Source organism: Onthophagus taurus, chromosome 1, assembly GCF_036711975.1.
Source record: "Onthophagus taurus isolate NC chromosome 1, IU_Otau_3.0, whole genome shotgun sequence".
Taxonomy (NCBI): domain Eukaryota; kingdom Metazoa; phylum Arthropoda; class Insecta; order Coleoptera; family Scarabaeidae; genus Onthophagus; species Onthophagus taurus.
The window spans coordinates 5,519,855-5,544,985 of record NC_091966.1 but is presented as its reverse complement, the minus strand read 5'-3'; the positions used below and the strand labels follow the sequence as shown (position 1 = coordinate 5,544,985).

Below are 25,131 nucleotides of genomic sequence, written 5' to 3'. Positions count from 1 at the left end.
CGGTCACGTGGTCGAAGAGAGTAATGCCGCCAATTCAAAAATGTGTCTAGCCGTGGTCAGGCTGCTTTAAAGCATATCCTTATTTATACTAGAAAATCAAGGACGGGATGTGCATGTACTGGGCTGTCAAAGTATAACGGATAGGTGTCCTATACTTCTGGCTGAAGTCTTAGAAAGAAAAAGTATGTACGAAAAAGGAGGAGAGTATAGAAGTGAAGCCAAAAGATAACTAATGGTCGAGTGGCAAGAGAGAGGAAGGCAATTGTTAGATTCCTAAAAGAAATTTTCAAGGTAAAGCAGAATGAAGAGATCTGGAGAGATCTGGGATGGCAGGCGTAGCAGTAGGACCATAGTCTGAGTTTTTTTGGAAAGCCTTGAAGAAATGTGTTGATAGGCGGTTCTGAGGAAGAGAGGAAACGATCACAAAAGAGAAGACAACCCGACATTATCTGGTCGCATAAGATGCATAAGGCGGGTATCTGTATAGCAAATTTCCTAATCTTCTCTGTAATAAAAAAAGCCTTGGATTGGGTTGGGTTAAAAACGAAAAATAATAGGATTGGTAATTTGGTCTCAAGTGCTATACGCCTGTAGGAGCTGGCCGATAAGCCCTGCAGACAGAATGACATCTAATAAAGCTCACAAGGCTGCAAAAGCAGAGGGTAATTAAAATAACTAGCGCCTCTCTAAACACGAAACTGCTGAAAATGAGCACCATTGGTCTCGATGCAGTAGTAAAGTCGGTTTTCAAATGCTTGCCTTACTTGCTGAAACGTTTCTCGTGGAATCTATGAAGTCATTTAAATCTATGGGTTTAGTTTTATAAACTATTGACTTTAAATGACCCCAAAGGAAGAATTTCCAGTGATTTGGAAATCTCCGGTTAAGCCAGTTACGAATATTCGCAGCAGAATGCGGTGGAGCACCATCCTGCTGGAAGAACAATTGATGTTCGTCGAGTACTTGATTACCTTCTTCATCAAGCTGGTTTTCCACTTCTTCAGTTAATAGAGGATCGATGATGTTCTCCAACATATTCAAGTACACGTCACCATTTAGAGTTTCATTTATGGGTCCAACTATTGAATTACCTAGTATTCCTGCCCAAACATTAATCTTTTGAGGTCTCTGGGTATGTTCTTCTCTTATTATATGGGGATTTTCGTCGCTCCAATATCGTACATTATGCTTATTCATATGTCCATTTAAGTAAAAAGTGCACTCATCACTGAAGCAAATGTTTTTTACTAAATTTGGATTCGCAATGATCCATATGCTTATTTGGATGTCTTTGATTAAAAATCCTGCACGAGTACATTGCTCGGCACCATAAATGAAGATAACTTCCACCCTTGCAGCAATAGAGTACACCATTTTTACGGAGACCAATCCTTTTTCGTAAGTTAAGTTGACTAAACGGAAACAATTAATGTGACAGTTTGTTAGACAAAACGTCAACGGTTTGTTTTCTTTTGTTTAACTGATGAAAATTTGGTTTCGATAGCGCTTACCGTTTTTCTGAAGTGGAAATGATAAACTTTGTCATAAAATGTATGAGAAAATAGGAAACGTGGGCAAATGACACATCATCATAATCCTTATAAGATAAGGATTTTTGGGGAGGTAATCGTGGGGGCGCGGGGGTAAACGTCAAAAATGTGAATTATAGGTCAAACCGTTTCCCCCTTGAAATATAAGTGGACCTTTTTTCGGAAATTTTCAATTTCCTTTTGGTTTCAGATATATCTTAGGCGGATCGTTTTCAAAAAATCACCCCGTATATATATTCATCAATCTTTCATATCCTTACATTAAAAGGTGTGTCCAGTAAGCAGTGATGGGCGCTGGGTAAATACCCGGCGGGTAGGTATTTAAAAAATGGGTATTTATCTGGGTATTTACCCCGGCCTAGGGTACATACCCAAACAGTACATACAAAAGTGATACAAGTAAAAATATAACAGATTCGGACAAAAATGTAGAGAAACATGATGAAATGGGCGTTGAAGACGAAGAATTGTGAACGATCGAAGACGTATTATAATCAGGTAACTACTGCTCATTCTTCATTCTTGCGACGATGATCCGCCCAGTTCCACTTGAGCTTTGCCAACAATGTTGACCGCATCATTTACGCCATTCTTCTTCGTAGGTCTTCATTTCGTATGTGGTCCCTCAGGGTTACACCCAGTATCGACCTCTCCATCTTTCTTTGCGTTACGTTGAGCCTCCTGGTAATGGCCACCGTTAATGTTAAAGTTTCGGCACCGTATATCATAACCAAAGGATGAACCACGCATTGATTGCCAGCCTTTCTTTTCAAATATACAGGAATATCGCCCATGAAAATGTCTCTAAGTTTCCTGTAGGCTGCCTTTGATTATTATCTCTCGATACACGAACCTGATGGCCAAAATATATGACTGCGATGCGAACCAACTGAGATGAGTACTTTAAGAACAATAGTGGAAAAGACAAGAAAAGATAGAGTTAGGAACAAAATTGTAAGAGAATTTTGTGGATTCGGATATGTCATGAGATTTGCTAGGGGAGAAATAAAAAAATTTTATGAATACTTCCAAAAAATGGAAGAAACCTGGCTGATTAAGACAAAAGAGACCAAAGATTAGCTAGAAAGAAATCTCGAGAGACCAGGAAGTTGGATTTCCAGCTCTAATGAAACACAATGAATGATGCGTAAACAGGGTTACAACCTGAATAAAAGAAGAAGAATAATAAGATCTTAAACGAACTACTTAATTTAAAATTGGAAATCAACAATCTCATGGATCTTGGAATCTTGGATTTGATGGAAGTGCAATATGACTAGAAAAGAATCAAACAACAAGAATTAATGAAGCATAAAAACTGAATTTAGTCATTAATATTAGACTTATACTCAATTCAGGACATTTAAAGTTGTTTTTCAAGCATTAAAGAAATCGTTAAATATTTTCGAAGAGTATAAATTTGTTAGACAGTTAAGATAAAGGCACAAATCGCACACAGCTCTATGCTGAGATGGAACAGGAAAAATAATATGTGATAGTGAAATGAATGACATTTGAAAAAATTATTTCCAAAACCTATTAAGCATAGAGAAACTGATTTGGAAACAGACAGCAGTCCGTCACACCATAGAAAGGATAGTGTCATGGCACCTATATCAATCACTGAGGTTCAAAACGCAATCTCTGCGGCAAAATATGGAAAGGCATCAGAGATTAATAACATATAGTTCATTTTTTTTCTATAATACCTGTCAAATTGTTGTAAAGTTGGCAAAATTAACATGGAGTTTTGTTTTATCATGTTTTGAAGAAAATATGTCACATTGACGTTTGAGCTTTCGTTATTCAAAAAGAAAAGGTGCATAAAAAGTGTTGTGGGGTGTTTATTTGCCATTTATTTACCTAGAAATGGTATTTTATTCTATTAATTACTTTGTAGCACGTTTTTACAACAAATATGTACTTCGTTAAAATCGTATTTATCTAAAAATTTTTAGTATTTTAACCTCAACTAATTAGTTACTGAAAATGTTATTAAAAATCATGAAAACAACATAAATTTTATAAGGGTCCTAGATAATACCAACAGAAACCCTAAATAATTTTCATTGACAAGTATTATAGAAAAAAAACGAACTATACCATCGAAAGTAATCTAGATGGAATATTCATCATCACCAATATTGATGTTACAGCTTGGAACAAGATTTGTCCTAAATTTTGTTGATATTTAGCCCAACTCTTGCACACGCCTCCTGTATACGTTCAGCATCAGTCTCATCTCTCCAAGGATACCGAAATAAGGACCATATCGTCCGCGTAGCGCAAATTACTTAGGTATTACCATCAATTTTTATACCTTTTTGAGTCCAATCCAGTTATTTAAATGCACTCTCCAGGACTGTGATAAACAATTTGGGTTCAACATTATATCGCCTTGTCTTACCCCACGCTCATTGTAGCATTCTTGTAAATGTTATAAATAAGTTTGGTGTATCGATAATGGACTCTGTATTCTTGAAGTACTTGCAAAACTGCCATCAACTCAATTTAAATCAAATTTTATAAATACCTCTAAATACCCATCTTGGGTAAATACCCCAGGATATATATCCAGGGAATTTTCCCTTGAAAATAAATACCCGGGTATTTAAGAACACTGCCAGTAAGTAAAGGATGTTGTAAGAGGTGCTGCGGATGAGAATGAAATTTTAATTTTTTTTAGATTCCACACCAGCAAAGATTAAATTAATAAATTTATAAGTAGGTAGTTCTTTAAAGATTATGTCCTTACTTACAGTTGCTATACTTTTAATTCAGTTTCCAGACATCAATTTTATTGATCCAAAGAAATAATTAAAATAATGCTTCCTTGCATTATTTTAATTATTTTATTAAAATTACTCCTATATAATTTATATGTTTGAAATCTTAAAAGTTCTATTAAATGTTTTTAAATTGAAATGTTTAACAGACTGTTAAAAACTTGAAAAAAATTGTTCCGAAGAATGGGATAAAAAATAATAATAAAAAATAAAATTGAATAAACAAAAAAACGTGCAGAAAAACTTTAATCTCACCTGCAAGGTTTACACCATTGATTTTGTTGGTCCAAACCGTATCGTGCCCTGCACTTCTTCATACTGTTTCCTACAAAAACGCACAAAAATATTTTAGTACTAAAATATTTTTTAATAACATTAATAATGACATGCCATATATGATTAATTAGAAATGTTTAAATTCTACTTTTAATGTTATTAATTTTAAGCAGAAAAAGAAAAAAAAATGTATTGAAAATAAAAATAATTTTATATTTACTCATTATTACGTAACAAACACTTAAAAAACTCGATTAATTTTGATAAGCTAAATGATTTCGATCTTTAAAATCATACAATAACATCAATATCGGAAGTTGTGAAGTGTTTATTAAAAAAATAACTGATATTTTTAATAATCAATACATTTTTGTAAGCATGCTTAAGTATCAAAAAATAACAAGCCGTGTACATCAACAATGTTAGTATAATTAAGTTTAAAAATAAACAAATACATTAAAAGCGTGGATTAAAAAAAACATATTATACAAATTTATAATAAAAATAACACCTAGAGTACCATTTATTGATTTAATTAATTTGAAAACATCCAACTCAAATATGTCCCAAAAAATAAAACGAAAAGCTCTCTAGTTGTTTTTAAAGTAATAATAAACAAATAAATAACTCCCATTTTTGTATAATATGTATTTTGGTAAGGGATGGATACATAATGGATCATAAAGGATTTATCAATGGACGACAACGTGCATACGAATCTTCGAATTCAATTCAACATCAAAAAAATTTTCACTGATTTAAAAATAAAAAACGGCAGCCGGCCGATAAATTAAGAGATAGAGAGAGCGTTTCTTCTTATTCCAAATCGCGTTTTTTTCTTTAATTTTTTTTTTAATGGTGGTAGCAAGTCGAAGTTCTGGAGACCACCAAAAAAAATAGAGGAGAGATAGAGAAAGAGAGAAACGAAGAATCGCGAAAAGAAAATGAGGGGAAACTGTGCGGGTTTGATAATTAAAAAAGTAAATAATATACTTTGCGAGCAAATAGATAAAAAAATTGTGTAAATGTAAATGTAATATATATAATAATATCATAATATATATAAGTATATATATTTATATATATATAGAGATAGAGAAATGTGTACGTGTTTTTGGGCGCTACCTCCATCTGCGGGGTCTTGTTTTCGTTTCCTCTTCTTGCCGCGAGTGGCGTTGGCGCGCGAAGACCAATCTGGGTAGAGCTGCATGTGCAGCTGACGTTCGCGTCTGGCTAGTTCATAGTACTTGGCCTGTTCCTCGCGGCCCAAAGCGTGCCACTTGAAAAATAAACAACAAAATGGTTTGGTTCAAGAAAAATTCTTCACCGAAAGTTTTATTTATTTATTTATTTTTTACGAAAATCGACGACATCGAAGACCCGGCAGCGTCTAAAATATGATTTTTTTTAATATAATTACAGATGCGGCAGGCACCAAGACAAAAGGAGTGATGATAACGCAATTAAATTTTTTTGCCCGCGTCTAAAAAAATTTATTTTATACTCATCTCGATTAATAAATTTTGTTTTTATTAATAAATCATCGGCCGGCCTGCCTAATTAATTACTTAATTAATTAGAAATTAAAAATTTTTTATCCCGCAGAACTGCACACAAACATTATGAATGAGAAATAAAGAGTGAAAAAATAATTAAAAACCAAAAAAATAAATAAAAAAAAAAAGAAAACGTGGAAAGTAAACGGGATGTTTTCGTCGCGTATGCACGTAGTGGTCGCTTATTAATTTATTTTAGAAAAAAAAATTCGTTAGATTCGCTACCGACTAACCACATACAACACTCTCTTTGTTTCTCTGTATTCAAATTAAAAAAAAACTAAGGTATCAACCGAATCTATTTTTTGTATTTTAATTATTGTAAAATTAACAAAAAAAAAAAATAGTAAGCAATGATTTTTTTTGAAGTCTCTTTTGGTGGGAGGTTAATAAAATGAGTTAAGTAGTACATAGTTAGTCAAATGCGTATCATTTTTTAGTCACTTTGTTACTTTTACTCATCATCCTTGGTTCTTCATCTCATCAATCATGATCAATTTTTAATCTTTTTAAAATCGAAACCAAAAACGATTGATTGAAAACAAAAAAAATTAATGATTAAGATGATGATGTTGAGTGCGAGCCATGTGTGAGTGAGTTAAATAAAAAAATATAATAGATGTCACCACCGTCGTAAAAAAATATATTTATGACAAGAAGCACAGAGAGTGAGACAAGTAAAATAATTAAACAAAAAAAAATAATAATAAAAAAATAGTAAGTTGAGAGTTGGTTTGTTTGGTTAGGGTGCGCGAGCAAAAATTTTTTTTGAATGAATACCTCCCGACTCGACGGGTGTGCGCTCTTTCTTTCGCTTCTTCTTCTTGGTGCCGTAACCGTAATTGTCTCGAGCGCTCCAGCCTGGGTACAGCTGCATGTGCAGTTGGCGCTCTTGTCTTGCCTTCTCGTAATACTTGGCCTGCTCCTCGCGACTCAGGGAGTGCCACTGCGCAACCATACAGTTATACGCGCCCAAAATAGTTTTTTTTTCGATCTTTTACTTATATTAATCTATTCACGACATGTACTCAAATTTTTCTTTCATACCAATAAAAAAAAGTAATCAACAAGTGTTTATTAATAATCAAAACATTCAAATTAAAAAAACTTCTTTCAATAAGTTTTAAATTAGTTATTACTGCTTTCTTTTTTTACTCATGTTTAGAAGATATAAAACGCTAATAAAAAGAAATCGCGCTTGAGCTAAGATTTTTGGCTCTACCCAGGATGAAAGAAGAAGCTGAAGAATCAGGATAAATCACAAGTTGGATAGCATGATGGAGAGAAAATAAGGTGAATATGGGAGATAGAAAGAAAGACCAAAACCCACATAGGATTGTAGAGCCAAAGGAAGAAGAAGAAAAGTCCTTTTTTTTCCAACCTAAGTCAAAACAGTCAAGAAATAACCAATATTGAAAACCAAAGAACAAAAAATGTCACTCCGGTTACTCCTAAAAAAGTTCCAGATTAGATCACAAGAGAAATCCTCTTCAACGCAGCCCTAAGACTTAAAGATATCCCATCATACTGGAAAGTTGTAGATGTTATCATGTTACCAAAGCCAGGAAAGATGCTATAGATATAATCTTTTGACAAAGTTTGACACAAAGTTCCTGTATCTGCAATAAACTAGTAATATACTAGAGTTGAAAAGACTTCGTATACTACGTTTACAAATAACACAGAACTATTTGTAGGGAGAAAAATCAGGAGTTATCCACTGGGAAAAAAAAGAAAAATTTTGAATGGTTATTTTTTTCCAACCTAAGTCAAAACAGTAAAGAAATAACCAATATTGAAAACCAAACAACAAAAATGTCACTTCAGTTACTCCTAAAGAAGTTGCAGATTAGATCATCACAAGAGAAATCCTCTTTAACGCAGCCGTCAGACTTAAAGATATGGTAGATCATCGTGATGGAAAGTTGTAGATGTTACCATGATACCAAAACCAGGAAAACAACTTAACGATGTTTAATCTTAAAGATCAATTTCACTGTTATCAATTATCTCAAAAAACTTCCAGAAAGTACTGCTCAAAAACCATTGATTGGATGTTAGGAGAAAAGAAACTCATCTTGACAATCTTCCTAGATGTCATATAAGCTTTTGATAAAGTTTGACACAAAGTTCCTATATCTGCAATAAACTAGTAACATACCAGAGTTGAAAAGACTTCGTATACTACGTTCGCAAATAACACAGTACTACTTGTAATGGAGAAAAATTAGGAGTTATCCACTGGGAAAAAAAAGAAAAATTTGTTGAATGGTTATTTTTTTCCAACCCAAGTCAAAACAGTCAAGAAATAACCAATATTGAAAACCAAAGAACAAAAAATGTCACTCCGGTTACTCCTAAAGAAGTTGCAGATTAGATCATCATGCTGGAAAGTTGTAGATGTTATCCTGTTACCAAAGCCACGAAAGCAACTTAACGATGTTTATTCTTACAGGCCGATTTCATTGTCATAAATTATCTCGAAACACTTCCAGAAAGTACTGCCCAAAAACCATTGAATGGACGTTAGGAAAAAAGAAACTCAGCTTGACAATCCTCCTAGATGTCATATAAGCTTTTGACAAAGTTTGACACGAAGTTCCTGTATCTGAGATGAAAAGACTTCGTATACTACGTTTGCAAATAACACAGAACTATTTGTAGTGGAGAAAAATCAGTCAGCAATGCAAAACCAGAATAAACCAAAAAATTTACGATAAAGTTAAAGGAGCTGAAATTCGTTCATATTGATTTTACAAATACACTGCAAAAAGATCCACCGTCGCTAGATAAAAATGGCATAATTGTCCCATATGACCCAAGTATTTAGGAATGACTTTGGACACCAAACTCTGGAAAGAGCATAAAGAAACGAGCGGAATTAGCCATAAAATACACAGCTTTATTGGCTGATAGGAAAAAACTCAATTTCCAGCAAACTACCGATTTACAATTAGATCCTGAAACCAATATGGCGAATGGAATGTATGTATTACGTACACTGCTAAAAAGGGAGTATATACTATATAATAAATTCCAACCATACGTAGAAGAAGTTATAGGTCGGTACCGAGCCGGTTTCCGAAAGAATAAATCAATAATAGACCATATCATTGCATTACGGTGAATACTGGAAAAGAGTATGGAGTACAATGCAGACACATATCATATATTCGTGAATTTCAGGTGCGCATACGATACCATACTGAGAGACAAATTCGACGCAATGTTGCAGATCTTGTATATCTTGACCAAATATATTGTGGCAAAGGCATTACAACTTCGAGTTGTATCTTCTGTATAGAGAACCAGAGACAGTTAATTGGATCAAAGTACAAAGGTTAAGAGGCATTGGCCATGTAGCCAAAATGGACATAAAAAATGCCACAAGAATTAGTGTTAGGTTTGATCACGAATTATTCTTGATTACCGTGGACCTGTGGATAGAAGATCGGTTGGGAGGCCGAAGAAATTATTTGTGGACGAAGTGAAGGAGAACCTGAAAAGGCTAAAGGTTGAGGATTGGAGACGACAAGCAGAGGATAGACAAGTTTGGAAGGGCCAAAGTTTACAACGAGCTGTAGAACCAAGCATGATGATGATGACACATCAAGTGTATTCAAATATTACAGCATAAAATGCTATGAAACATATTTAATGGCCCATACTAAGTACGAAATTCCGATATACATAGAGACTTCCGGATTTCAACCATGAGCAGCAGGAAGAGCAGCACGAAGCTAGACTTCACTTTCACGATAACGTGCGAGTTCTTCAACTGCTGCATAAGAAGAAAACCATGTGGTCTTGTATTGCGTATAAAACTAGAGCAAAGTGCGTGAGAATAAAACTAGAAGACATCAATGAATAGAAGCTAGTTGCCAGTGTGTAGATTTAAGTATGCATTACAGCTAGGGTGGTACCCAGTTTCCAGATTTCGAAAAAAGAAGAGGTCTCAATGAGAAATCCCGGGAAACTAAATTCGCAATGAACCTTAACTAACCTTAACTAAACACGTCATAAGCAGATAACACTGGTTGTAGCTAATGGTGAACGGCTGACAAAACAGATCTTGTGGCCTGTGAAATACTTAACTTAATAGGGCAATGTGTGTCGGATCGTTGGGTTTTGCTTGAGTTAATAGATATGTTAGACAAAATGTAAGATATCAATGAAACAAAAGGATTACACAAACACAGCGCTGCAGACCATGCAAAGAAAGGTGTCCAACTGAGATTATGTCAGACTTCACAGTACAACACAAATCCAGAGTAATTAATAAGATAAGATTATATGTCTGACAGCGTGGAGATAGTCGTTTTGTACTTAAGCTGACATTTGCCAATGATCAGTTTTTCATGAATTTTTGATACTTTTGAATTGAGCAGATTTTCTGTCCAACTTAATTTCAAATATATCGTATTTTTAATCGTCTTAATATTCTATAGCAACAAACATCTTTCTTTTTTATTTTTCTAAAAAAGTTTATCTGAAATTTTTGTAAATTTTGGGTTGAGGAGAATTTCTAATCAACATATTTTGATCTGTATCTCTATAACAACAAGTAGTTATAGCTCATGACCACTTTGATTAGTAATAATTTGATTAGTAATAATGATTTGCGACAAACACAAAAGAATATATATTATCTAATTGAAAATCATCACCTTTGTTGTGCTTATCGAAACACAACAAAGGTTTGTTTCACTTCTTTGACTATACTCTGTATCGCATAGCTAAATTATGCACAACGTAGAAACCATGAGGTTTCTCCATAGACAACGAATACAGGGAAAGAATTCCTTCATAGTTTTATGGACAGTAAAAACATATCTTGGGTGCCTAATACCAGTTAAAAGAAGAAAGTCATTCTTAAAGATCTTTCATGATCAGCAAAAATATATTATACCTGGCTTAGTATGTAGTAGTTATTGGTCGCGATATTTCATCGCCTGGCAGAAAGAAACCGCAGTCTTACGTCGTATGATAAGGTTGAGATGTTTCATCTTTACCGATTTAAAGAATAACGCTGAGGCATTTAATTTTAATAGGATACAATAGTTATTTGTAAGCCAAGATTGCACTTCATTTTTACTTAATGCTGGAATAAAGCCAAATATCTTGTGGCCGAGTTCTTAATTATAGCATCTCGGACACAAATGACCTTGGCTACAATCATTTGTTGACAAGCAAAAATATATCTTCACTGCTTTATCATAGAGTTGTTATTTGCTTAATAAGCAGAACACGAAAATTTTAGGAACTCTGGCTTCAATGTTTAATGGTGCAGAGTGAAACCATTCTATTTTTTAAAACAAAGGTTATGTATATGATTTAATATAATTGCGCGAACAACTTACACGAATGTTTAAGCCAAGTGTTTCGTAAATTTTATGCAGCATAAAATTTATCGGGGGCAATAGATTTTATGTAACCATATAATAGTTTCTTCATTACTATTGTCATTTCCCATTGATTTATCATTAAAATTCATCTCATCAAATTTATCTTTTATTTCTACATTTTTCAATTAAAATTTATTTATTTGTGGTAATCCTCGGAGTTAGTAATACCTTTTGTATTCAATATCCATCTATTTTTGGTCATTTGCTTTATGGAATTGAATTTTTTTATAACACCGGTATTGATATTTCTGCTTTTTTTATGAATAAGGAAATGATGAATAGATACACAATAATTGAAAAAATTAAACAATACACGTAATTCACACAATATAACTTTAGGTCTTCTATTAAAAAAAAAAAGTTAAATTGTTAATTAAATTTAAATGCTATATGGGCGATTTCGAATTTGTAGCAGAAGTATTAAGTATATAGCTTGAGAATAGAAGAGATATTTATATTATCATGGGGTATAGGTATATTTAATCTATCTTAGCAGTAATCCACTGAAGGTGAAAAATGATAACACCTTGGTAGAACGCATCTCGACGCTGTAATAGATAAGTCGACGATTTCTCATCTGAACCAAGAAACTAGAAAACCTAGCGATGAGGAACACTGCAGGCAAGAAAGATTTATCTGATGCTACATCGTGATAATATTAGAGAGAGAATTCTTTAAAATGAGAAAATTACAATTTTGATTGACAGATTTAAGTTAATATATATCAATAGATGTCGCAAATCTACAATTTAACATTAAAAATTTATTTATTTACTTCAGAATCGTCCATAATTATTTTATAGTCAAATTAAACTAAAATAAATTAAATTAATTCTTCAATTAGAAATGTTTTAACAAATAAAAAATAATTTTGATTGATTAATAGTTAAAAGTTGCGTCACTAGATGTCGCGATTTCGAAATCATAACTAAACATAATTATTATCATTTAATTAATAATTTAATTGTTGTTTTTACCATTACAAGTGATTTAAAATTATTTAGTTCCGAGTAAATGTTGTTTATTTCAAATGATTTGTTTATAAAAAATGCACAACTAACAGTTCAATCACTTAAAATTGTGCCATTAGATGTCGCGATTAAAAGTACTTTAAAATAAAATTGATTTATTATTTATATATTTACTTTTAGTTAATTTAAACATCAAAAATAAATAAATACCCCAATAAAATAAAGTTAAATTTTTTTGATAAATTAAAAGTTTAATGCGACACAACTAGATGTCGCCCCATTTTTTTTAAAATACGATTATAATACGCGGTAATTTCAAAAAATTTTGATCTTAATAAACACTTGTTGATTCAATTTCTTTCTTTTAAAAAAAATCATTCATAAATAACGAATAAAACGTGTTTAATTGTATTCATATTTTTTTGTAATCATAATAACTAATAGATTTTTTTGATGTTGATTTACCTTTCTTCCTAAGATTTGATTGATGGCCGCGCTTTCTTTAAGGGTACATTCCGCGACGACCTTCGCCCTCATTTCTTTCATGTAAAGCATGAACGCGTTTAAAGGTTTTTTGATGTGCGGTTTCTTTTTATCGGCTGCGTTATTTGAGTCCAAATTATTTTTTGAATCCATGTTGTTCTTTTGGTCTGCTTGTGTTCTAAAATCACAAAAAAAAAACAAAATAATAAAACACGATTTTAGTTGTTACAATTAAAATTCATTAAACGTAGGTGGATATTAATGGTTTTATTGGCAAGTATGGAATAAATAATGATGATTATTTCCTCAATTTAATTCCTAAATAAAAAATAACGATCGAATAAAAATAAATGATCACCGAATGGATGATTTTGAATCCTCTTGACTATTCGTTTCGTTTTTGATTAATTCGAAATTTGATCTCGCCGATGACGGAGGTTTTTTGTTTAATAAATTATTTAAAATACTATTTTTTGTGGGGCTGTTTCTCTCCGTGGGGATCGTGTTACTGTTTCGTCGATTTGATGGTCTTTCGTATGTTTCTTGCACGTTCTGCGGCTGATGATGTTGCATCGAAGATAGAAACGAATTGACGTAAAGCGCGGCGAGAAATTTTTGTTCGGTGAGGTGATTAAGAACGTTTAAATAAACGTTTTCGGACGGTGTTAAGTTTTTATTCGCCAAATTATCGTAAAAATCGGTCATTTTGTAAACGTCCCGAAATAAATTCGATTTTAAATCGATACTATTCTTTAGCAAGTTATCGGCAAAATCATTTTTGCGATAATTGTCTTTGAAGGATGAGAAGAAAAGTTTCTCGTTGCCATCATCATCATCGTTGCCGCCGTTGATTAAGTAATTCCCGGTGTAATTTTTTTCGTTGTTTATTGGTTTCCGGTTGGGTGATGGTGATAAAGGTGGTTCATCTCCATTTTTTTTTATCGATAAATCTTGCGGGATATCTTCGGAGGAATCTTCGTAATGAAGAAGTAATTCGTCGGGTGGTGGTGGTTGTTGTAGCTTCCGGAGGATGATATCGACGTCTTCATTATGATGATGGTGGTCGGTGGCGTTGTTTGTAATCTTGTTTAGATGTTTATCTGATGATGCCATTAAAATAGGTGACACTATTGCGATTGGACATTTTTTTACTGTTAAATTTAACGGTTCATCTGGATTATTTTCCATGTTTACGCGACGAGTTTTAGTTATTCGAGACCCGGATCGTTTGGCATCCGCGCACAAAACCGGAGGAATCGAAACGAAACACGGGGGATTCAACAAGTTTTTTATTCGTCGTTTATCACGGGAAAATCAATATAAATGGCTGTACCCGTCCTTTGTTCGGGTTTAGATAGAAACAGACAGAAGACACGTGGTCCGCATAAATCAGAGATGGCGACGACTTCTCCATCCGCACGGCAAAACCAACCACGGAAAACTAACATTTCCCCATTAAAATGACCGACCCCCTCGTTTCCCATTTCTTTCCACTTTTCCAAAAACATCTTAGCCACAATAACAAGTCCGAAAATAAAGAAATGTATATAATCAAACTACGACTCACGGTTCTTTTAGGTTATGTATTCGCAAACGAGGGGTTCGTTTTAAAATGGGGAAGAAATTGTCACGCGTTCTACGTAGGTGGTAGTCGTTGTTGTTTTATATATTATGGGAAACGTTATTCGAGTTTCCATTTGACGACTATTGATATAATAGTATTGTCAAGCGTCCGCAACACTGATTTGTTTTGTACGCGGTTCGCTTTTGATTAAATACGTCGCGTCTTGCACGCGAATTATTGATGAGGCCGTCGCGTCGACGAGGGGACGACGCTCGGGGCGCCGACGTCCGTCGACAGATGGCGTCTGGCGTCGCGACGCCCACCATTCGACACAGCGAACTACGTCCGTTTCGTATCGCTTTTCACCCTTCCCACGCAGAGGGGGCAAGTTACACTTTATAATATTCATATATATACATTTTTTTTTAATCTATAATCAAATTTTCACTCAATATCTAATTTAGACAACATTTTTTGATTGCCCAAATAAGTACCTATCTATAATCAGTTTAACACGTACTTTTCGCACTTTTCGGATTCCGGTCCGAGAAGCCAAATCGAGTTAATCATATTATATTATTAAAAATCCTAATTATGATTCGTAACAATCATTAAAAAGTTTACATGATGTTTTTTTTTGTAGAAAAAATGGTCCTACGAATTATCTCGTAGTCGGCTTTTGTTAGACAAAGCTCTTCGCAGGAGACTTTTCGCTTAGGTACAACGTTACGTACAAGCGTTAAGCATGTACGTTCTTCAGTGTAAAGTCAGATCTTGAATCGCAAACATTACATATTCGTCGATTTTAAATATTTTTGTGTCTATTTGTTTGCAATAAAATAATAAATATAAACATACTAAAAAATGGTAAGGAAAAGACCATTACTGAAGCTGAACTTGAATATTTTGCTGATCTAAGTTAGTCAGAATCTGACGAATTTTTTATTGGAGATGGTAACAACACTAGAGATTATGTACCTACTGATGATTCCAGTGATAATGAAGTCGTCTCAGATCCTGAAGATGACACAATTTTTGAACAAGATTGCAATAAAGATGCTCCTCATGCAACCACATCAAATACATATATGAGTCGGAATAGATTTCAATTGTTACTACGCTATTTTCATTTAGTTGATAACTTAATACCATCGTCCGACAGACTATACAAGGTGCGACCTATTCTAAATCATTTCAACAATATTATGGGCCAAAACTATGTGCCAAATAAAAACATTTGTATCGACGAATCAATGATGTTATGGCGTGGAAGATTACAATTTCGCCAGTATATAAAACATAAGAAGCACAGGTACGGCATCAAACTCTATGAACTTTGTGAGCCTGATCTAAATTTTCGATTTCTTCGATCTAAATCTGAAGAATTTACTTACATTTACTTAAGGACTATCTGGACAAAGGATATACAGTCTACATGGATAATTTTTATAACTCTGTTACTCTTTCAAATATACTGACTACACGAAAAACTTATGTGTGTGGAACGCTACGAAATAATAAAAAAGGAAATCCCAAGGATGTTGTAAATCGTAAACTGAAAAAAGGAGAGATATTTTGGCAGCGAAATGGTAATGTTACTGTTTGTAAATGGAAGGACAAGCGAGAAGTTCTTACCATTTCAAACAAGCACGTTGTTGAAATAGTGGCGGTGGCCAATAGAAATAAAAAGATTTCGATGAAACCGAATATAATTCGCAACTACAACAACGGAATGTCTGGCATTGACCGATCAGATCAAATGCTATCATACTACACAGCTCTTCGAAAGACAATTAGGTGGCCAAAAAAAGTTGTATTACATATTATTGAGATATATATACATAATGCACACAACCTTTTTCAAAAAGTAAATTGTTCCACAGTAAAACTAATAAAGTTCAGAGAAGAATTTGTGAAGACATTGATTGGCGAAAATATTCAATCAGCTTCAGCTAAAAAATATAAATTAGGCGACCTTCATTAGTTACTAAGTATTCCTGCTACTGCAAAGAAGCAACGACCGACAAAGCCTTGTCGAGTTGGTTGTCGTTATTTCTGCCCAGTTTGTGAAGAGAAGCCACCTCTTTGTGTTGAAGATTGTTTTAAAATTTATCACAAACAATAAATATATTCTTTTTCTGTTAACTAATGAATAAACATTGAATGTATATTTTTGGTTCATTTTCAAAAAAATTTCTATTCGTATAAGCCAAACTTGATTGTTTATTTTCTTCCTGGAGGCCTCGCAACTCACTCGTAGCGGCGCAAAAATGGTAAGTCAAAAAACTACGAGATAACTCGTATTGGGCGTCCTGAGTCAGAGCGCTAATACGAGTTATCTCGTGTTGGGCAGTCAACGTGTTAACCTTGCAACTTCCTACAAAAGTATTCGCGAGATTATTTAGCCATGGACATGCAAAAAATTTATTCAAAATGGAGATTTAGATTAAAAACCGAAAATTACTAATACTAATTTTGCCCAACACAAGAATGACGTGATCACATTGTAGAATCCTCTGAAAGCGTGAAAGTAAAATGTCCATAAGTATGGGTGGTACACCACATTGGCATGAGACCTGGGTGAAATTGAGACAAAACAGAAATGTAATAACAAAGACGCAATCTAGATCAAAAAATTACAAGGTTGGTGATGTTTGAAGAAGAACCGTTAAGAAAGAATTCGTGGAAATCAAAGCTATGGCTTCGTTGCGTGCTTGACACCTTTGCGATCTGACAGCATGAAAAAGAATTTCTAGAACGCCTGAACTCGCAACACTTCATGATCAAATTTACTATGGAAACGGAATCTGAAAAATAATTTCCTGGATGTTTTGGTCATTATTAAAACAAATGTGGACATAAAACTGGAACTGTATAAGAAGAAGACACACACCAACAAGTATCTATAGGCTTCGGGCCATCACATCTACAACAGAAGAGGATTTGCGACAAAACGAATTTGAGGAAGGAACGACGCAAGCAGAGGAAGGCCTGGTTTTATCTGCCTCTCTTATGTTTTAGGTGTAAGGTGGGATTATTTTTAACGTATTGTAGACATTCTAGAATATATACATATACTGAAAGTTTGTAGAAAGAAGACACACACCAAGAGCTATCTATAGACTTCGTGCCGTCACCATCCATAACATAAGAGGTCAGTGATCCAAGACTTGTTTTAGCGAGCAGAAAGAATATGCGACAAAAAGAATTTGAAGAAAGGATAACACTCTGAGGGATATCAACCAAAAAACGCAAGCACAAGAAAGACACGGTAAGTACTGCACCAGCATTATCTACCTCTCTTATGTTTCAAGTGTGACAAAGATGAACGATATTATGGCACGATACTATGGTGAGCAAAATTCGGAACGCTCCTCCGATAGCTAACTCTATTACGTTGGCCAAACGGACGTGATATCGAGTACTGCATCAAGGAGTAACATTAATAAGAAAGAAACCGGAATTGTTGTGATGATTTAATGTTAAAAGTAAAGTCTGAAATAAAACTATACGTCTATGATGCACGACATAACAGGTAAGTTTCTAGTTTTAGTTTTATTTGTAATAACACCGACTACAAAAGCCTACGGATTTATAATAAAATGTTTGACTTGTAGAAATCTTAGACAACAATAGTCGATGAAGTGCAAAGAAGACAATTGTAGTGGTACGGCCACATTCAACAAATGAGTAATGAAAGAAGTCTGGTATATGATACTGTTTTACCTGTAAAAGGTGGAAAATCGTTGTTTCGCCAGCTGATGCGTTGGAGAATTTATGGCACTGACAATTCAACTAAGGATTGTTGCAAATAAGGAGCGGGAGTCGGCTATCATGTAGTTTTGGAAAGTATTACGTTGGCTAAACTGGAGGTAACATTGAGTGTTGCATCAAGATGTATGGGAGGAATGTCCGACTGAAGAAAATCCAGCAGTGGGCAGTCGAAGTACATTGTCGCTAAAAGTGACACAACATAGATTTCGATAAGACCAAGGTGTTAGTCCGAGCAGTAAGTATTATCAAAGGATGATGAGAGAGGCGATAGCTTTAGCCGCACATGGACAAAAAAAACGTAGTTGTCGATGTTTTTGAATTCCTGGGATGATATTGAAACTTATTCGAGACAATGCTTAGGTGTGGTTTAGGTTTCTGGCTATCAGAGACAGCATTGAAGAGTATTTGGGACGATGTAGGTTATTCATTTACTTTCATAGGACACAGCATAGGACAAACCCTATTCAAGCTGTACCACTGAAAAATTACAATAAGAAAGAAAAGGGAAATACAAAAACTTAAATCACTATCTTAAATTACGTAAATAGTTTGATAAAAAGAACAGAGAGAAAAAACAATAAATTAGAATAAAAAGAGGTGAAAAATAGAGGTACCTAACAATCAACACGTGATAGGACAAGAATTAAGTATTAATTAATCAATATATGGCATGTTTCCAACGGCAGCGAGGGTCCTTCTTCTAAAGGAGATTCAGGATTCAACAATGGTGAATGCTGATAGGAACAGAAAATCAAAATGAACCGATCTGGGCGGGATGTGAAAGTTAATCAGTGATGTAAGCGAAGATGAATTATAAATATTGTGAATTATTTTATATAAAAGTATTATATCATTAGCAAGTCCCCGTGGCCGAATCGTAAAAAGTGGAAAGATTGGCACGCCGAGTCGTAGTCAGCATAGGTAGTATGAAATTTCCAGCATAAAAAATGAAGGAATTTCTTTTGGACACGCTCTAGTCCTTCCACGAATATATCATATGGTGGATTCCATACAACAGTGCAGTAATTCAAAATGTTAAATCCTATAGATAGTCATAATGAGAACTGTGTATTCACATTGATTTACAAACCAATTCAGGTTTACTTCAAAAGTCCAGAATAGTTTGGAGTTACTACGAATGAACTTAAAATACTTCCAAAATAGGTCAAAATGAAATCCAATCAAAGTGTTGATGAACTCTTATAAAGTCCTTAAAGATAGTTAAGAGTTTGAGTTCTTGATCACCTTAAAGTTTACAGTTCAAGGATGTTGTAGGGTAGCTCGATGATATTTCAGAATCCATAATAATTTCAGAGTAAATTTTATTTAAAAAAATATCCAATAGCACTTTAGAGTTAATTCATAATCCAGAGTAACTCGCAATTATTCTTTATGAACTTAACGAGTCTGCCGTTCCTAAGTATTATTAATTGCTATGTTATATTATCCACGATAACTAATGGATAATAAGGTTGCGAAAACAGGTGGATTTAGAAGCGACCTTTGAAGGGTGGTTGTGGGTAGTTGATTCTACTTGAAACACGCACAGATTATACCACATCTGCTCTTTACCTAGTCGTTGATTTGGCCATAAACTGCAATCGGTGCGTATTCACTGAGGGACACTTATCTTTGACGAACCATAACTAATAATATCGGATATATAGAATATAGATTTTCGTTCCATACCAATAATCCATAAACCTTGCACTAGTTTACTGACCCTGAGTGGGCGACGGTCGGCGCGGAAGTTTAAAAAGACCTGCTGGGAATTAGGTACTGTGTTTATCCACCCTCATATGCAGGTACAAACAAAATTTAATACAAAGTTATCCCTACAACAACACTTTACTTTACATCACAAGGGGGTTCTATATTCAATCTTATATAATCTTATTTAATAATCGAGAAAGGAAAACTACTCATTCTGTTAATATTTTGCAAACCTTATTTAATTTTGAATAATTTAAAATTGAATTTATCAATTTTACCGCCAACACTTAGTTTAACCAAAATGGCCAATTTTCAAATCCGCCAACTACAAAAAAATAAAAATTACTAAAAAAATATTGTTTGCTTAAAATGTTTTAACCACAATTTCCATTAATTACTTATTTTAATTCGTTATATTAAAGTTCAAGTAAAGGTTTGATAAACAAATTCAATTTTACATAAGAATTATTTTAAATATATAAAATTGATTTTTGACATTTGAGGTTATGTTATTATTGTGACAATTGTGACTTATCAAACGATTGTATTACGTTTGATTTGATTCTAAAAACTGCATAATATTTCCTTTGTGTTGTAATAAACGTAAGTAAAAGCTTTGTCTTTAAAAATATAACTTAAAATTAGCCACTGAATTTATAAAAATTGACATTTGCTTTCATTTTGAAGGATAAATGTCAAATCTGACACTTTAAAACTTTAAACTGACATTTTTTAATACTTATCAAATTAATGTTACTTTTAATTTGTCCTATTTGCAGATTAACCCTTTTAAAAGTATATTTGGTATCATAGCTAGTAAGGATGCGGATAAGGTAATCTTCATCTATATTATTCTATATGTTTTGATCACTAAATTCATTTTGATTATTTTTATTTTAGGGTACGTATTAAATTTTATAAGCTTCAAGTATAATAATAAGTAGAACAACAGAAATATGCTATAAGCTATTAAAGCGATAAATTAATCCTGGAATGCTGTTAGTTACAAACAATTAAACATCATTTTAACGTGGTGTATATAACCAGCATCCGCAGAATGGAGTATTATTAGATACAGTACATTTTTGAAGATTATGATAATAACATGAGAACACCACAGTGATGATAACAAAGATCGTCGCTAGCAAGTTATTACCATCTTAGACTATCTAAATGAGCAATTTGATTAATTGGAAAATATTTCTTCTAAAACTTTTTAAGATATTTTTTCTATTTTAATAGAAAAAGATGTATCTTTACTTAAGACTTGATTCTCTTTATACAAGAAAAATCTCCAACTATTAATCACTTCCTGCTTCCGTTCGATTTTAATTTTCAGTAAACAATTCCTTTCTGAGAGCGCATCCCCAAGATCTCTCCCACTTTCGCATTTTTCTTTTCTCTCAGCATTCAGCATTCCCTTTTCATTTTTTTTTTCAGTACCTTCATCGTTTACGGGAGCCACTCGAACTCTAACTACCTCCCTGTACTGCCGCCCCCACCTCCTGTTTTATCTGGATGGGGTGGTTTCAGGCGGGTGGTGGCTTTGTAATCGTTAGCCTTTTGCAGAGCCGCGCACATTACGCTAGTAATCCCGAGCCGTCTTCGCGCAAATTGACTCGTCACCGTCATGATACTCCTCCTTTTACTACTTCGTCGTCGTTGTCGTGGTGTGTACAACGGCGTTTCTCCCTAATTGCAAATTGCGGCAGCAACGCGACGTTGAGGTTCGTGCCGCATCTACTAATCGATAGGCGCGCCCCGCACGCACACACGCACAACCCCTCTTTCTCTTCTCTCTCAACAACACACAACTACCACCAGCCAACCATAATTAACGGCTTTTACTACCTGTATGTATGTATATGTTTGCATGTCAACTAGTCATTTGAATTTAAGAAGAAATGGAAAGTAATGTTTTTATAAAAAGAAATTTAAATGATTTTGATTAGATTCGGGGAAGTTTTAGATTTGGAATAAGATTTTTTGTTGAAGAAATTTCTTCTTTTTTTTTTGCGGGAGGGTGAGAAAACGGAGGGAGGAAAAGGATGGATTGGGGTTGGAGATGGAAGGGGGAGGAGGTTTGCGTAGGTGGTGTGTGTGCAGGGCGTTCTCCCCCGTAATCGCATGAAATCCGGCCATGCGAGGAATGAGGTCCAAGATTGGTTACCGAACGGCCCGGCCATTGGTTAAACTGGGCTCCGAACGTTGCCTGGCAACGACGCTGCCGCGTCGGCAGCGACAGCATCTCGTTTCCGACGCCCCCGACGCCGCGGGGAGGCGCCCCCGGTCTCTTCTTGTTTGATTTTCATTTGCACCGTGTGTACACACCACGGTCGCTCCTCTCACATCACAGCGAACGTTCCATTTGTTTTCCTTCGAGGAGAAGAGATATTTCCCGAAGGTGCCAAAGAGAACCAACCCGAAATGGAAAATTTGGAAATGTTAGATTTTTTTTTCAATTTTTACCTTTGATATCTATGGTTAAGATCGGGTAATTCTTGTTTAGGCCCTGGCGTAACGATGGCGGGATGAGATGGTAGAGGTCCGTGAGGTGAAAGTCCAGGATGGGGTGGTATCAGTCCGGTTGGAGAAAACCTGTAGAAATCTCCAGGTAGACTGGAAGTCGAGATCGGCAACGTGCTCGGGTAGGGACTCCTGAAGCCGGCGCCCGGCGAAAGGGGGTACATCGTCGGCGTGTGCCTAAAACATAAATAACATTAATATTCGGAATTTGAATATTCCAAGGTCAAGTTATAATTGTACCCCATCGGCCACAATTATAACTTGATTAAAACGAACCCATTTAGATTTCGGATATACGAGACAATTAAATTTAGCAATAATTAATTGGGGATTGGACTTACCAAGAGGCCGCCACCTGCGACATATCCGGACTGAGCATCGGATAGGGGTACTGCCCCGCGCTGAATGGGTACATCGGCGGTCTGCTGAGCCCTGAAACGCAATACATAATCCGGTTACTCAACGTTCGGTTGCACAATGGTCTCTATTGGCATATTTAATCGTTGCACTTCTGTGAATATAAATGGATAGAGATCGTCTTTCTCGTCTAAAAGGGGTATTTAATGGGCTATTGATGAAAAAAAAAGAGGGAGATAAGATTCTAGATAATCCTTTTTAAAACTTTTTCAAAGAATGATCACATTTATTACTTTAAATTTTAATCCTTTACTCTAACTAAATTTAAATAGCTTTTTAAAATATAATAACATGAATGCTGTAACCATAGTTACGAAACTACTATGCACTTGCACTGTTTCACATAAAATGCAACATAGCTTAATAGCACAGGCATAGGATAGTTTTGCAAAGAAAAAGTTTTGCTTGGAAAAAGATGACGCCTTTATGATAATCCTGCGTTTTCGGCCGTCTTAAGAGACGCACGGCTAAATCCGAATGTTTCTGGTTCTAGGTCTAGTGTTAAAAAAATCTATCGCTAAATAACAATTAAAATTAGAACTAACACAAGACCTAGAACTAGAATCATTCGGGTTTAGCCGTCTTGAGAGACGTGCGGCTAAATCCGAATGTTTCTAGTTCTAGGTCTAGTGTTAGTTCTAGTTTTACACTAGCATTATCACTTCTTCTAGTGATAGTGCTAGTGTAAAACTAGAATTAACACTAGACCTAGAACTAGAAACATTCGTATTTAGCCGCAAGTCACTTAAGACGACTAAACCCGATACTTTCTAGTTTTAGTTAGTTCTAGTTTTAGTTCAATAAAAATATGCAATATAGTGATATCTTATGTTAACTAGCACCACCTACCACTGTCATGTTGCATTTTATGTGGGACAAAGTAAGTAGTTATGCTATGGTTTCTTTGGAAATATATTTTTGTATATTGCATCTTAAATGAAATTCACTGTGAATCAAAATTTGCAAAAATTGGCATTATTTATTAATTATGTTTCTAGCAATTCTCTTTGGAATTCTTCAACAAGCATTTATATCTATTAGTGCCTTCTATTTTTAATTATGATGGTGTACTTTATAACCGAAGCTAATGATAAGAAAACTGATAAGGGTAATGTTCCATTTTCAATGTTTGCATGTGAGTCATTATTAAATAAAGTAAATGAAAATCAAGTTCATCAAAGCAAAAGTTTGCTTATTACACACTGTAAATCAGCCAACTGAAAAACGTAGCGGAAACAACTAAAGAGGTTAACAGATTGGGAACGTGTTTTTGAAGCGATAAAGATTTTTCTAAGCACAAATGTAAAGAGTTTACGAGACAAAGAATAATTAAAAGAAAATAAAGTTAACATTGAAATGTCTTAAATACTAAACGTAAGGAGAAATTTATAAGATATATGCAGAATTCGTTAAAACCAAAAAGAAAAAAAAAGCATTATAATAAGACGACGTTCAATGTGTTGCCTAATAACAAGAAGCTATTACGTCACTATGGTGGCCAAAACCACAATAAATTTGCTTCCAGACTGCATCCATGAGCTACCCAGAATATTTCGATTGAAATCGAAGACCAGAATTTTTCTAGAAAGTATTCGCACTCCAAATGGCTAGTATTATAAATTTCTAGATAGTTGTCTATTCTACAGTTCAGATGTGGTATCTTTGATAATGAGGTAATTATTAACAGGAATTCTGTGTACATTTCTATATGTAATGATAACTTTAAGTTGTTAAGCTGCAGTTGATTCTTCCCAGTGCTAAAAGATTACCATACCATTCCTTAATTAGCTGTTGTGCTACACTTTTCATCATTTCTGACATAACAATTTCTGAAACATTTCGATCATGGTTTTAACTTTATTGACTGATTGAATCTTGTCTCTAACTCTTGACTCTTGGAGTACTACCAAATGATTAGACTCATATGGAAGATTTGTCCATGCATAATCGTTTTGATAAGGTAAAATTAAGAAAGTGCGAATAAAATTACTGTATTTCTCTACTATAAAGCGATTTGATCTAAGAGTGCTCAATCTCCTACCTAACGAAGATGAAAAGAATACACACTTATTCTTCTAGCAATACAACTTAGGTTTTTTTTCCAAACCTA

At 34.3% G+C, this 25,131-nt stretch overlaps 1 protein-coding gene across 3 annotated transcripts in view; it reads right to left on the bottom strand.

Annotated features, from left to right (window-relative positions):
- Positions 1-25,131, bottom strand: part of LOC111424736 (transcription factor pangolin) — a 169,586-nt gene that overhangs the window by 10,176 nt on the left and 134,279 nt on the right. The window contains exons 5-9 of one of the 3 annotated variants that reach the window (XM_023058410.2): positions 22,946-23,036; positions 22,548-22,781; positions 13,010-13,205; positions 6,949-7,114; positions 4,592-4,661 (exon numbers count right to left, since the gene is read on the bottom strand). In XM_023058410.2, the coding sequence (XP_022914178.1) occupies positions 4,592-4,661; positions 6,949-7,114; positions 13,010-13,205; positions 22,548-22,781; positions 22,946-23,036 (757 nt within the window). Of the gene's footprint in view, positions 1-4,591; positions 4,662-5,737; positions 5,892-6,948; positions 7,115-13,009; positions 13,206-13,385; positions 14,793-22,547; positions 22,782-22,945; positions 23,037-25,131 lie in introns of those variants that run through there. The other 2 variants (XM_023058392.2, XM_023058401.2) reach the window with 2 other exon arrangements.